Here is a 16,138-nt window from a genome sequence, read left to right on the forward strand (position 1 = left end):
TGTAGAGGAGTCTATTAGTTTAACAAATGAACTCGAGAGAAGCTGATTAATATAAGTGAAAGGGTAAAATTGTCTAAAAAAATATAAAATGACAACTTCGGCTTTATTTTTATACTAATTGGCTCATCTTCAGGAGTAATTCTATATATACATTAAGTGTTCATTAAAAAATAAGGTGGCTATTGGACATGTGATTAATTAAATTGTGATTTTAATCAAATTGTAATTTTAAAAGGCACTTCATTTTTTTATGGACACTTAATGCATGTACTATTAGAATTACTCCCTCTCTAAGATCCTTGTCCATCATACTTGTGTTGCAAACACCTGATTTAGTGGTTGACGTGATAAGTACATTACGAAGGATTTACTTTCTAAATGTAGGGGTCATGGCCCTATCGATTTTCAAAAATTTCTTTTAAATTTATTAAGCTATATGTGTGTGTGTGTGTGTGTGTGTTTATGCTTAAAAGTAAAGTGGCCTCTATCAAAATTAATTTTGACATCTCATTCATACTTTGGCATTTTTTAATGAAAAATTTTGATTTCGTTCCTGACTAATTGTGCTTACGTGGAATTGTCAATCTACTCTTAGATTAGCCATTATTTTTTATTTTTTTTAAAAAAAAAATCAATTATAAATTGATAATGTCACGTCAGAATAGAAAGATAATAATCTTAACAAAATATAACGATAATTTTTACTCATCAAATAGTAGAACTAGCTTGAAAATATACATATAATTAACATTTTCCTTATCTCAGATTGGTCACACTGAAATTATTAACGACACAAAAAGGCTGAAGAAATCTGGATCGACTAATTACATTTGTTTCATGAATCATTACCACACATAAAATACATGAAGCCTAGATTCTAGAAGGCTAGAAGCATGCAATTTATAATTCATTAGCCTGTTAATATATATGAATTGATTGCCTAAACATACAATATAATTCACGACAAATTAATGTGTTCCCAAACTGTCGCCGACATGCCTGATTTAGGTGTTCTTTTAGATGATATATATATATATATGTATCTAATTAAGTGGAGGATTAATTTGGGTGGTTGTTATGATCAACATCAATATATGATTAATATATAAGCATGCCGATTAAAAATTATTTTAAGTTACGTTATTAAGTGGACAACATATATTGTATTGGGTTTTATAATTTTATTTGTTGACGGTGCCCAAAACCGCCACCTTCCTCAGCAAGATAATGAAGAAAATGACGCAGACCAAACAAAGCTAGGAATCTATAATTTGGAAAGCCTTCTTGTAAGGGAGCCTAGGCACGTGGTAGGTGTAGTTAAATAGCTTAAATTAATTCTTCTGGGTATTGTTTTTATTTTGCTTGCCGAAATTGATTTGTGGGTTTTAATTAGTGCGATGGGCAATCAAAATTTGACTAATTCCCACTTAACCATGCACGTTCGAGTGTGTAAAATAGAAGCAAGTTCTAAATCCATGATTAGGCAAATAATGTTGTTGATACACACGCCATTTAAGCATATAATTACACCGAGGCTGGCCATGTAAGATGCCCACAAGCAACACTCAAGTAAAGGATTTTCAACCTTGCATTTGTTCATCCGGCGAGGGAGGAAATGGAAATGGAAAACACACTGTCTGCGTGCCTGTCCTTGCATTAATTCTTTCTTTCGGGGTTTAATTACCCATCTGTCTGATCATGTAATTAGCCGAGTTTCAAGTTTGTGTGCAGAGTGAGCGAAATATATATGATTTGATGTGATGTGATGTGATGTGATGGCAGTGATGCTCACCACCGTCCATACCCATATATTTTCCGTAATTTTTAAGCTCCGACACACCTTTGTTTCCGTGAACATGGAAGAAAAGTAAAGGGCATCATAACAAGGAGATCATTGTTGTCTCCGATCCCTACGATAAAGCTACTTCACTCTTCTATAGCATCACAATGATGCGGGAGCTTCTATATTTCTCCAATTATTTTATTATTTTTTTTTATACCTTTCATGGTCAAGTAAGTCAAATGGCTGTTCATTGAAGAACCCCACCACCCATAATTATATTGGTCATGCATAATCATGTCTGCTCACCTTTTATCACGTATTAGAAAACTTCGATAGAAATGCCACTGTTTGTGTCCCTTTTTAGTAGAATTAGAGGGTATCGTGAAGGTTATATTCATGCCCGTTCAGGTTTGAATAAGGTTGAAGGGTCTTTCGAGAGTTATGTTACTGTCTTCGTCTCCTTTATTGAAAGTTCGGATAAGGTGAAAGGGTCTCGCAAGGGTCATGCTCCTATCCTCTTCTGTTTTGGTGTCTATATCGCTTTCTGCACCTTATTCCTTAACTTTTGTCCAAAATTTAGAGGATCGAGACATTTTTTTTTTTTATCACTTCAGATTCATAAACACACCCATTTTGATATGTTTACTGTATTCAAATTATGCATTATTTCATTGATTTGAATTTGTTGTTGAGGAGCTTACCTCTGTCGAACTTTTTGTTTGCTTAAAACTCTTCTCTCATCCATTGAATGATGGGCTAAAAAAAAACACACATTTATGTTATGTTGAAATATTTTTTAAAAAAAAAATATAGAAAATTCTCATGTTCATGTTGGTGAAGACGCGTGGATCTCTTTTCCGAAACAGCATTAATATTTTGTGAATAGAGGGTAGACAGAGGGTGTTCAAAGAGTGAAACAAATCCTAGAGCCTGATTTGTCACTGCCTCCTAATAGGGCATTAGGGCCTGAGCAAGTGGATGAATATTGTGAAGCAATTATGTCATAATCTCATCATGTCTCACTTACAAGAAGCTTTTAAAAAATAATAATTTAAAATTTCAAGGAAAGGAAGATGTTTCTACCTTGGAGATGGAGTTGCTTGAGAAAATTCGAGAAAAAGAACCAAATTAAAGAAAAAGCTAAAGCCAATTGTCTCAAATAAAGTGTTATGTAGGTGTAAATCAACAATCATTGCTTTTGAATGGCCGTAATTATCTGTGAACTTTTGACAAACATTGGCCCTTGGTAAGCCAACTAATACCACCTGGACATCGTCTAGAGCACCAAAAAAAATTTAACCACAATTTTCCTTCTTTTATTTTCTTCTAATTATTTTATTTTATTTTATTTTATTTATGAACTCGAGACAAGGTTCGGATCCCATGTCATTTCTTGTTTAAAGAAGAGAGAGCAGGATAATAATGAAGAGTTGTGAGAAATGACTTTCTATTCAAGCAAAACTCTTCTATCCGACTCTTTGTTCGGACGGGACTTCTATGCTCAAGTAAAAAAGTGACAACTCATGTATATCTGTGTCGAAAAAAAATAAATCAAGGATAATAATGGAAATCCCTATCTTCTTAATCAAGACATTTGAAACGGACAAATTGAGAGAAACCATGGATCATGTTCTTTTAACCATCATTTTCTCATCGGTTAAAAAACATTTAAAATTGGCTATATGGAACCTAGATGGTAGAATGGTCTGCTAAAAGTCAACTCGACGAGGAGAAGTCAAGGTTTAACTCTCGGATTCTTAATACACAATAATTAGAGAGTAATTAGATGCATAATATAATAAGGACAAAAGTTAAAAAGATGTGCAATTGTGCATCCCTTGGAGACTGGAATCTATCCTGAACCCAAGAAAAGGCTGAACTTTAGACACATGTAGCCTTTAGGAAGACATGGCATAAGAAGAACACTTCGGTAGACTAGTCAAACCAAATACATTTAGATATGACAATAGCTAATACAAATGGCTGACAATTTGAGTAATAAATATGAAAAAAATTCTTTACGAAGTTCATGTATAAATTTGCTTGAGCAAATGGGTCTCATATTAATTTTTTTTAAATTTGATATTAGAGTTGTTAACGATCTGAACAACAAAATTATTAAAACCCTCAATCTGACAATACCTAGCTCCGGTTTAAAAAGAAAAGAAAAAAAACCAAAACAAAACAAAAAACATTTGTTAAATTGCATGGTTTGGGAGCTTGGTAGGTCTAGGCAACTATTATGGGCTTCCTTTTCTGTCACTTTTAAAACTTCAACTAAAATTCTACAGTTGTTCATATTGAATTGTTTGTTAATATTTTTGTTTAAAAAAAAAAAATATATTTTAAAACAAACGGAAGGACGTAAGATTCCAATTCGTAACATGGATGACATCGGGCAGGGTGAAATTAATGCAATTTGTATCAACATGGACAGCAGGTTTATTTTTACTCTAATTTTCTATAGTTTTTAGAGAATATCTAATGTCCAACTACATGTTTATACACGGGGAAGGGGAACCGTTCTAGGTACTCATTATCTTGGAAGTTTTATGTGTTCAGCAGAAAATTGTTGAGCAGAAAACCCCAAAAAAACAAAAAAAAAAAATTGTCTCACCTAGTCACCTACATCGTCTTGTGGACCTGACCAGGACACTCCAGTGATCAATTGCTTTCCGACCCATGTCTCCTGCTTCTTAAACCAGGACGCTATATAGTATCTGTAGGCTAAGAATCTCCATTCAGCGTGGGTGTGACTGGTGTCAGTACCAGAATCCAAGAAATAGAATCTCTGGACAAAAAAATCAAAGGTTAAAAACAACTAATATTTCGGACGATGCTGCTCTTGGGGGAGACATACCACCTATAATATTTGAAACAAAGATTCTTCATCACTAGCTATCTCCATTGGACGACTTCCATTAGAACACTGACATGGGTTCTATTATCCATCTCCATCGGCAAGATAACTTTGGCAAAAATAAAGTACACTCATCTATTATCCTTCTTCTCCAAGTAATCTTATTTCTTTCTATATGTAATTATCCCCATAGCTTGTAAGAGCATTTCTAGTGGGCTCTCTACATATGGTTTTACTCTAAAATTTGACAAAAGACATCATAAAACAAGCCCTTTAACCAATGTTATATTTACTCTAAAATTCTGGTAGTTAGTTTCACTAATAAAAAATAATATTTAGTTAAAGTAGAGAAATATTTAGAGAGGTTGATATTTAGTAGATTTGAAAAGTGGCTAGCTTAATAGTATTTTCGAGTTAAATTTAGAGAAAATTTGAAAATCCCATTGCGAACGATGTAAGGGGTCTTCTATAAGAATTCATCACAAACAGTTCAAGCCTCAGTAGGCCCTGTTAAGCTTCTTTGACAATTTTCATAAAGGTTCAATCAAATGATAATATGTGCATCTGTTTTTTTTAAAAATACGTAGCTGAATGTTGTCCAATCAAATGATAATATGGTAAAAGAGTGATATATGTCAAATACACTGTTCATACTGTGATGCATACATGTAAATCTCTTCCAAATATACCAGAGAATATGGAGCTGCATTGTATAGAATTTGAAAACGATCTGAAGGAGCCATACAGACAACCCCCAAAAACAACCAAGTGTAATAACACATGTAAGGCAATCTGAACTTTTGTATTCAGAAAGCACGCAGAAGACTTTCTCAAGCTAAATTATGATGCATACAGGGGGAAAAAGTGATGATATAATGGAATTCAGTATAAGGTGGAAAACCATCTTAACATGCCATCATTAAGGCGGTAGGGCTCAAAACTTGGACATAGGACTTAGTTTCAAGTCTTCCCAAGAGCTTTCTTTACCAGCTTCTTCACATAATAAACACCACTAAGCACAAACCCTGCAGCAAAAATGTACCAAAAAAGAGAAAAAGAGAAAAAGAAAAAAAAAAAAGAAAAAAAAAAAGGACAATGACATAACCGCACATCCAATGAAATCCAATTAAAATAGAATGATAACTTTGTCTGAGATTTCTTTGTACATTCTGTGATTGTCATCTAATCAGTAATTAGCATATTGTAGACTTAAACTGCAAGAAACTTTGTAGCATCAGATTAAAAGGTTGTTATGCAGCTGATCTAGTGTGAGCATCAGCAATGGAAGTAAGCTAGCTAATAGATTATTTCCAAACCAAACAGCTGCATCTAGCAAGATTAAAAATGACAGCAGGAACAAGAGAGGCTCAATCTATATGCATCCGCAAGGTATCATAAATTTACACCAACAAATTCGTACACATTTATTTGCATACAACTCAACTCAACTAAAGCTTTAGTATATATATGTACTAATCATATGTGTATGCACATATTTAATTCTCACAGGATTTTCAGGAACCAAAACAGCTAGCCAGTGGGACGACTTAGCCGTTACCCAGAAGACAGAACCTCACCAGGCCACTATGACCTCTACCATGGGTTTATTCAAAAGCCCAGCACAAATGATTGAAAAACACATGAACTGGTTCAGAATGAATATGGGCCAAATCCAAGATTATATTGTTCCTCTACAAAGACAACAGACACTCTCAACAGCTGGTGCCACTCTCTTTCTGAGTTATTCCAGCTTCATGATTTCATGACACGCTGAACAACAAAACCACCCCAAAAAAAGAGTTAAATCCAAAAATGGTTCTAGTGGTTTTCATGTTTATCAAAAAGCTTCTTGGGTTTTAGAAAGTGATAAAATTGGTGCTAGAGCTTTCTGAGTTTATAAGATTAGTGCTTCCATCCACTTATTGACATGAAATTTGACGGCGCTACCGATACAAAAAAGCCACATAAGACCTATAAAATGTTGTCGCTGACCTCCTTCACAGTCACCACCAAACAAGACCAGACAGTCAGACACAAAGTTGAGACTCACAGATCCTTTGGCTTTGGGACTTGATTTGAGCGGCAAGGCAAAAAATAAAAACAAATAAAAAGTTATCAAATATTTAGACCCACAAAAGAGAGAGAGACAAACGAAGATAGAGAGAGAGACATTCCGGCAAGAGAGAACGGCTGCTCTGAAAGGGATTCTAGAAAAATCCTTTACCTTGTCAAAACGACATCATTTTGGTGTGTGTATATATATAGTGGGTATGCGGACGGGTGGATATTATTTGTCCTCCATACCCATATACCGCTATCCCCTTGTAAATAGGCGGGGACCGCCCGCCCATTACCCTTATGGGTTGGAGGATTCGAGTGGGTTGGCTGGTTCCCTGAATTCTTCACCCCTCGATACCCCCTTTTTTTAAGGGATATGCTGATATGGCAAAGATGTACAAGTGACAGTTTTATAGGTCTTACGTGGCATTTTTGTATTTATAGGTCTTACGTGGCATTTTTGTACAGGTGGCAAACGGACCATCAGATTTCATGACGTCAGGTCGACGGAAGCACTAATCTTATAAACTCAAAAAGCCCAATGACCAATTTTATCACTTCCTAAATCCCAATGAGTGTTTTGATAAACATGAAAACCACATCAACCATTTTTGGATTTAACCGAAAAAAGAAAGAAAAAGAAAGGGTCATCTCTTTGGGAAGGATCTACAATGACAAACTATTGACCCTATTGTTGTTCCTAGCTGTGTATTACATGTCTAGGAAGCCTGGAATCCTAAACATGAGGGAACCCTCAAAATAGAGAAGGGCAGGCAGGGCTTCTGCAATGCCTCACCCCTCATCCCGGTCTAGAATCAACAGACCTCATTATTGAGATATGGGAAATCATTTTTAAAGAAACAGAAAAAATAATTGTATCGAATCCACTTTCTATTTTGGAACGAACAATGTCCAAGCAACACTTTGACTTTACTTTAACTCATTAGATTCAGTAGTTGGTTCGCTTGCTCAATAGTGCTGACTTGGATGACCTGAGATTTGGAGGCAGTTCTTGGTCCAATAGAAAAGAAGCTGGATCCATTCTTAGGAAGCTAGATAGATTTTCTAGCGAATTTGGAAGCTGGCATTTTCCATTGGAACCATTAAAAATAAGGAATTTTTTTTAGCATATTTCTGTCTATGCCATGATTGTTGCCTAAACAGCCATTGCAGAAAGCAAAGACTATCACCATCAGAAATGTTTAGCATCAAACTAAAGGTCCTTATGTCATGGAACTTAGGACCAAAAACAAGGTCTATAAATCTGGTCCATATCAAGGAAAGATCCAGAAAGTTTTTCACGCCAGAAAAAAAAAGGAGGGGAGTCAAAATACCCAACACATATAAGGGGCGATCACACCCCCTAGCCTTTGATTGTATTTGTCCTTAGTCCATATGCATCAAAGTGTGCATAAATTACATACAGATATATGGGTTTGCATGTGATAATGCACTTTTTTTTTTATAGGTAAGAGATCAATTTTATAGAAAAAGCGTAAGATGCCCCTTAGTACACTGAAAGTATACAGGGAAAACACTTATCTAGAAGTAGAAAAGCAAGTGAGAAAGTCAGAAAAAGAAATATACAAAGGATGGACATAAGCCGAAGTCCAACAATAAAGAGTGGTAGAGCAAAGAAAGGATCTCTTCCAAGTCTTCAAAACTCCTATTGTTTCTTTCCCACCATAAGCATCAAAAGATACAAATAAGCACCATTTTCCAAACAGCACCATTTTCCAAACAGCAACACTCCTTGATCTACCAGATGACCACCAACATGCAAGCAAGTCAATAACCCGTCTAGGCCTAATCCAAGACATCCCGAAATGGCTGAAGAGAGAATTCCATAAAATAGAAGCCACGTCGCAGTGGAGAATAAGATGATCTACAGTTTCCTCGGTCTTCTTACACATACAGCATTGGTTGATCACGATAACATGCCGTTTCCTAACGTTGTCCTGGGTGAGTATCTTACCGAGCGCCACAATCCAAACAAAGAAAGCAGCCCTAGGAGGAGCTTGAGTATGCCAAACACTTTTTCAGAGAAAGCGACTGCTACCAGCGCTAGTTAAGGAGTAAAAGAATGACTTGACTTTGAAAACTCCTTTTTTGGAAGGAACCCACCACAAACTGTCTTCATTGTCTCGGTTCACTTTGACTGAGTGAAGTAATTGAAAGAAAGAAGCAAAGACATCCACCTCTCAATCATAAGCCTCCCTGATGAAGCTCACATTCCACTGGAATGAGTCACCTAACAGCTCCAAATTATCCGCAACAACGGCATCCTTAAGACGAGCAATGCCAAATAAAGCTGGAAAGGCTACTTTGAGGGTTGTGTCTCCACACCACAAATCATGCCAAAAACTAATCTTGGAGTCATCCCCAACGACAAATCTAGTGAAACGAGAGAACGAAATCCAGCATTTCCTGATGTTTTTCCATACCCCCACCCCAAACGCACATGTTAGCTCGAGGGAGCACCAACCGCCTCTAAGGCTACCATATTTAGAGTCCACCATGAATCTCCACCAAGCATCTCGCTCAGATCTATAACACCATAACCATTTGCCTAGAAGGGCTCGATTGAAAGTCCTCAAGTTTCTAATACCCAATCCTCCCTCAGAGATCGGAGAGCAAACCTTGTCCCATTTGACCAAGTAATATTTGAATTCTTTGCCTATCCTTCCCCAAAGAAAGTCTCTTTGGAGCTTCTCAAATCGGTTGGCCACACGAATAGGAATGGAGAAGAGAGACAAGACATACATAGGGAGGTTAGAGAGTGTGCTCTTGGAGTTTGAGTTAGATTAGAATACTATAAGGTAAGGCTTATCATGTAAACAATACTACCTTGTATGTTCTATATATAACCTTATACACGCTCACTAGATGAGCAAGCTTGAAAGCCAATATACTCTGAAATTTTACAGCTACTCGGCACTGACTTTGCGGTTAAAGACTTGGGATCATTACACTATTTTCTTGGCATTGAGGTTATACCCGTGAAGGATGGTCTTCTTCTCTCCCAACAGAAGTGCATTAGGGATCTACTAAACAAAACCAATATGGCAGATGCAAAACCGGTTAGTTCTCCAGTGTCTTCTTCCTCAGCCTTGTCTGCATTCACGGGTGACCCTATGGAAGATCCCTCTTTATATCGCAGCACAGTTGGTTCTTTGCAGTACTTATCTCTCACACGTCCAGACTTGGCGTTTGCTGTCAATCGTGTTTGTCAATTCATGCATCGCCCAACAAAGCTTCATTGGCAAGCCGTCAAGAGAATTCTTAGATACCTAAAGCATTCCATCACTCACGGTCTGTTGCTGCACAAGAACTCTTCCACCTCTATTCAAGCTTATTCGGATGCTGATTGGGCGGGATGCCCTGATGACAGGCGCTCTACAGGAGCCTACTGTGTTTTCCTTGGCAACAACTTGATTTCTTGGAGCTCTAAAAAGCAGCCAACCGTGTCTAGGTCTTCCACAGAAGCTGAATACAAGTCTGTTGCCAATACTGCCGCAGAATTACTTTGGCTTTGTTCTCTTCTCCAAGAACTTGGTGTTTCACGACCTAATCCACCAAAACTTTGGTGCGACAATATTGGGGCCACTTACTTATCGGTCAATCCCGTGTTCCACGCAAGGACGAAACATGTGGCCATTGATTTTCATTTTGTTCGGGAGTTAATTGCTTCCAAGTTCTTAGAAATTCACTTTGTTCCAAGTTCTGATCAGATTGCGGATGTGCTCACCAAGCCCCTTGTTTCAAACCGTTTTCAACTCCTTTGCTTCAAGCTCAACGTTCGTTCACTCCCGCTGAACTTGAGGGAGGATATTAGCGCACAGCATACTCCTAGTGTGATTCAATCTCTTAAGAATCCTAGTGAGTGTGCTGATAGACTTCCGGTTGATCAAACCTCCTAGTGAGTGTTGATAACACAACCGATTGATAAGGATAAGATTATCTAGAGGAGATTTACTTGTAATTAGATTTCTATCTAAGAGTTTGTGTTAGATTAGAATACGATTTATTTGTAATTAGATTTCTATCTAAGAGTTTGAGTTAGATTAGAATACTATAAGCTAAGGCTTATCATGTAAACAATACTACCTTGTATGTTCTATATATAACCTTATACACGCTCACTAGATGAGCAAGCTTGAAAGCCAATATACTCTGAAATTTTACAATGTAAAAGTCCATGGGCTTTACTCACTCTCAAAAGACGCCTTGAGAGAAGAGGGGACACCATGACTTATAAAGTGCCCAAGTGAAGGAAATCTTAGCGATGTGGGATACTTTAACACGTCCCCTCACGTGTGGCAACTAATGGCCAAACACGTGGACAACAACGGGAGGGATAGATCCATCATCGCAAGAAACCTGTGGCTCTGATACCATGTAAAAGTCCAGAGTATATTGGCTTTCAAGCTTGCTCATCTAGTGAGCGTGTATAAGGTTATATATAGAACATACAAGGTAGTATTGTTTACATGATAAGCCTTAGCTTATAGTATTCTAATCAAACTCAAACTCTTAGATAGAAATCTAATTACAAATAAATCGTATTCTAATCTAACACAAACTCTTAGATAGAAATCTAATTACAAGTAAATCTCCTCTAGATAATCTTATCCTTATCAATCGGTTGGGTTATCAACACTCACTAGGAGGTTTGATCAACCGGAAGTCTATCAGCACACTCACTAGGATTCTTAAGAAATTGAATCACACTAGGAGTATGCTGTGCGCTAATAGATGAGGATAACCCTAGCACTCTTGGACAAATACAACCTTTGCCAACTAGCCAAACGACGCTCCATATTAACCACGAGATCATCCCAGGTAGATGTATATTCACTTTACATATATATATATATATATATTAGCTTTATACACAATCAACCAAAAATCAAGTCTTTATTAACTGCAACAACATACTTTAATCATGGTGAACCAACAGTAATTCGCTTATAAGCATGCACATGCACACTGCAATGTAGCGCGCACACAAATTAAGACATGGAAATGCCAAGAACCTATGCTTCAACCTATCTCAATTATCACCAACCAGCCAATCTGTCAATTGAAATGGTTCCACCCATCTAATCTCACAGATGCTGACATTCTAGTGATACAGTATCTTGCAACAGAAAACTTACAGTTGTAGATATGAAGCAACCACGTTGGTGCTTGGGGAAATATATTAAACACTGACATGTGGCTTTGCCATTCTGATTAAAATGATAAGGCATTGTGGATAGCCAGATAAATACAAGAAATACTGACTAGCAGTGGATGGATAATATGGACATTGACATGCTCCCAAAAGACTTATCACAAACATTAAGCAATTACGCAATTTTTTTGGAACCCGACTGAGGATGAGGAAATGAATATCCAGTCACAGAACCATTCAAATGTATAGAGCAAGAGTAGTTACAGCAGCTCATCATGCACCAGAACTGACACACACCTATAACTCTAACTTTTTTATGCTTTTCCTCATTCCATTCTCAAAGCCTTAAACCCGTTCCTCCAGAAGCAAGTGGCTTATTCAATTACGCCTGATGAAATGTTCCAGCTCCTGAATTATATATGCTGTTTTCCATTCATAACTATTCAATATAATGATGCAGTATATAAGTAACAGTCCAACAAGCTACAACATTAGCTTCTATCGTTCACCACACAACAAACTGCAGTTTCTCGAGAAGAGAAAACATGGGGACTCAGGTCAGGGCAAAGCCCCGGAATATTACCGGTCAGTCATTCATCATTCAATTTCAAGGACAAAAGACAAAATTCACCAGTTAGAGACACTAGATGAAAAAAGGAAAAACTTTAAATCGATTACCCTATGCAAGAAACTACCTTTACCGTGCCCGACTATCGAACTGATGTAGAATTGTATATCGGAGACCTATGGTAGAATACCTTATTACCAACCAGTCTACTATTAAACTAACTATTCAGAATACAGATAACCTCAGTTTCCATCGAACATTCAAAACGCTCCAATTAGCTACTACATATTAAACCCATAAAAGTAACTTAATCCTATAAGAAGAAAACCAAAATGGCAATGTTACCATTCCCGCATCAAAGTAGCTAGTATATTCACCTTAGACACAGATAGCAATTCAACTAAATATTAAATTCCACCAAGCCATTGATTAATTTCCATAATGTTAGCCCTACTTGCCTACAATCCCAAAAACAAAATTCACCACCCAAACATTAGCCCAAAAAGAAAAGAAAAAAAGAAACACTCACTGGAAAACCAATTGACAATTGGCCAATTCCCTCAGCGCCTCGAACTCGCTCTCTCCCTTTCAATTTTCTGCGAGAAAATCTTCGTCGCAAACATATTATCATCGAAATATTCCTTGTAAGGGTGGTTCTTCGGCACGAGCCTCCGAAACCTGTCAAAATGTTTCTCCGCCTCGTCTTTCTTGCCCAGCAGAGTATACAAAATTCCCTGGCACAAATACGGCCTAAAATCCCTCGGCTCCTCCTTCGCAAGCTGCTGATAAACCTTCAAAGCCTCGAGATAATTCCCTTCCACAACCCTAATTTGCGCCACCAAGAGCTTGAAATCCCTCACATCTGTCTTCCTTCCCAGCTTCTCGCACTTCTCCATTGCCTCCACAACTCTCTTCGAAACGTCATCCAGAGAATTCTCATCTGCTTTTTCAGACGATACCATCACGAGGCCGTGATAGGCCTCGACGCGAAACGGGTCTTTCTCCAGAATTTCCTCGAACTCATTTCTCGCCACTTCCTGCTCTCCAATGTAGCTATGGACGTTGGCTTTCAACAATGGCCATTCATGCTCTTCGGGTTCGAGTTCGATCAGACGGTCCAGGACCAGGATCGCTTCTCTGAACTTCCGGGCCTTGATTCGGACCTCCATGAGGGATCGTAGAGCTTCGATGTCGTTGGGTTCGTGGCTCAATTGCTCTTCGATGATCCTCTCCGTTTCTTCGGGCGAAGAGGCGTTGGCAGCCGATTCCCTGGAGGGCTCCACTGTGGGCGGAGCCGTCGGGGCGGCGATGGCGGGTTTGTGGTGGAACCGCATGAAGAAGAACGCGGCGGCGGCGGCTATGGTGGCGCAGGTGGTTCTGATGAGGGGGTTTAGGGTTTGGGAGAGCTGGGGTTTAGGGTTTTGGAGGGTTTGATGATGTGGGTTCGAGGAGGATGAGGCTTTGATGAACGATTGTGATGATGGAGGTGGTGGGGTCCTCAAAGAGAGTGAAGAAATGGGCGTTGGGAATGACGGACGGTGGTGATTGAGCGAGAGGTGAAGGGGTTGGTGACGGTAGTTCAGTCTGGCAAGGGACTCCATTTTGAGAGAAGAGAGTGAGAGAGTCTAAAACCCTGAGTATGTGATTCAAGGGTACGGGTTTTCATTCACAACCCCTCAGAATATGCCGTTTATAGTCGTTTATCGGATTGCCCACGACTGGTCGTTTTGAAATTCCAATGGATTATGACAATTGACAACCATGCAAGACCCTGTCCCTCTCTACGAATCAAATATGACAACGACTACAATCGGACACGACCGTTTGGGTAGCTTAATTTTATTGCATTTTTTTTTTTTCCTAATTTTATAGCATTTTGAATTGATCTTTTCTTTACTTGATTTTTTTTTTCTTTGAATTGTTCACTTTTTAATTTCTCATCAGGTAGATAATCAATAAGAGAATAACTTCTATAAGATCTTGGCACAAACTCAATCTTTTGTACCCTCTAATAAAATGACGATACATGTACTTTTAAAAAATATATATAAGTGAATGACGAAAAACACTAAATTTTTACTTTCTTGTCACTTATCGGCGACAACAAAAAAATATTAATATAATAATAAAACTCCATCATTAACCTAATATATTCTTCATCGCGTCTACGGAGAATATAACTAGCCACCACTCATTCGTCTTTGCCCCTTCCACCTATGCGGAACGCCATTTCCCACTCCGGCATCATTAGCATCTTCGCTGTAGGCATATTGTGCCTTCTCTTTGAAAGTCTTGATGTCATTCTTCTCGTTTACTCTTTTATTTCCTCTTGTTTTTTAGAGTTTAGGTTATTTTTGGATACCCGCCACCATGTGTATTAGCCTGGCCTATGCGAGTTTTGATTTACTTTTGTATTTCTTTTCTTTTTCTTTTCAATTTTTGAGAGCTTTTAACTTTTTACTCATTTACATTTTTTCTTTGTAATTGCTTATTCTCTTTGAAAGTCTTGACTTCATTCTTCTCATTTACTCTTTTATTAATTGCCATTTCTTTTTTAGAGTTCTGGTTATTGTTGGATATATAGCACCGTGTGTATTAGTTGATGCACGTTTTGATTTACTTTTGTATTGCTTTTTCTTTTTCTTTTTATATTTTATGAGCTTTGGAAACCATGATAATCGTAATTTATATGTTCATCTTTTATAATCCATTCCAATTTGCTCCTTTCCAAAAGTTAAAGCTCATTGTTCCTGCAGATAGGTTGTTTCTACAGATCAATGGGGCAATTGTAAAACTCTACCCCATTCTACAGAATGGGTTGCTTCCGTTGAGGTGATGGTGTAAAATTTCTTGTAAAATTCCCCAATCCACCTTCTTGTCAACATTCAAAATGACAAAGATTAATCATTATGTCTCTCTCATCATTTTAAGAGCATATCCACCGATAGTGGTTATTTTAACTACTTAAAATATAGTGAAATATAATTCTCCCACAAAAGAGATGCACGGGTTCGTGCCTAGTTTAAACACGCTGACATAACTAGTGTGGGAAATGCGTTTGGCGGAGGGCGGGGTTTGGAGTTTGGTGGAGGGTGGCCGTGTGATTTTTTGAGGTGAGAGATGGATTAGTGACAAAGGTAAATGGGAGGGTGTTTTTTTTTTTTTCTTTTTTCTTTTTCCTTCTTTTTTTTCGCGTAGATGAGGGATTCTAGAGGTCAAATCCAGTGTTTTGGGTACATTTGATTTTCTTGTTCCAAGCTGACTTGTTAATCTCTCAATGGAGAGCACAAATGGCTTCCTGTTTTGTTTGGTCCAAAACTCTTGCAAATATGAATGTTAGAAAAAAAAAAATAATAATAATAATAATAAGATAAAAAAAATAGTTAAAAAAATAAAAAATAAATAAATAGTATTTGAAGCGAAAAGAAAAAGATTGAATAAGTAGATAAAATAGAGAATGTTACTCTTTGGACAAGTAAATTGAAGAGTATGGGTGAAAAAATTATGTAACAATATTTGACAGGTAAAATTAATTGTTTAGTGGCTAATATTGTAAGTGTCACATGGACTACAAAGTTAATTTGTAACAGATTTATAATAAAATTTAATCGTATATTTTCACGCAATTTCAATTTAGTTCCAAGGTTTTTAATTTCAACAATAAGGTCTTAAGTTTTCCTTTGGTTTCAAATA

At 37.3% G+C, this 16,138-nt stretch overlaps 1 protein-coding gene across 1 annotated transcript; it reads right to left on the minus strand.

Annotated features, from left to right (window-relative positions):
- Positions 1–5,256: 5,256 nt before the first annotated feature.
- Positions 5,257–14,106, minus strand: LOC133872835 (protein SLOW GREEN 1, chloroplastic-like). The gene is made up of 2 exons (XM_062310453.1): positions 12,975–14,106; positions 5,257–5,668 (listed from the first exon to the last, which is right to left on the minus strand). The coding sequence occupies exon 1, from the start codon at positions 14,044–14,046 to the stop codon at positions 13,006–13,008; it is 1,041 nt and encodes a 346-aa protein (XP_062166437.1). The 5' UTR covers positions 14,047–14,106; the 3' UTR covers positions 5,257–5,668; positions 12,975–13,005.
- Positions 14,107–16,138: the final 2,032 nt, after the last annotated feature.

The sequence above is a fragment of the Alnus glutinosa genome, chromosome 7 (assembly GCF_958979055.1).
Source record: "Alnus glutinosa chromosome 7, dhAlnGlut1.1, whole genome shotgun sequence".
Lineage (NCBI taxonomy): Eukaryota > Viridiplantae > Streptophyta > Magnoliopsida > Fagales > Betulaceae > Alnus > Alnus glutinosa.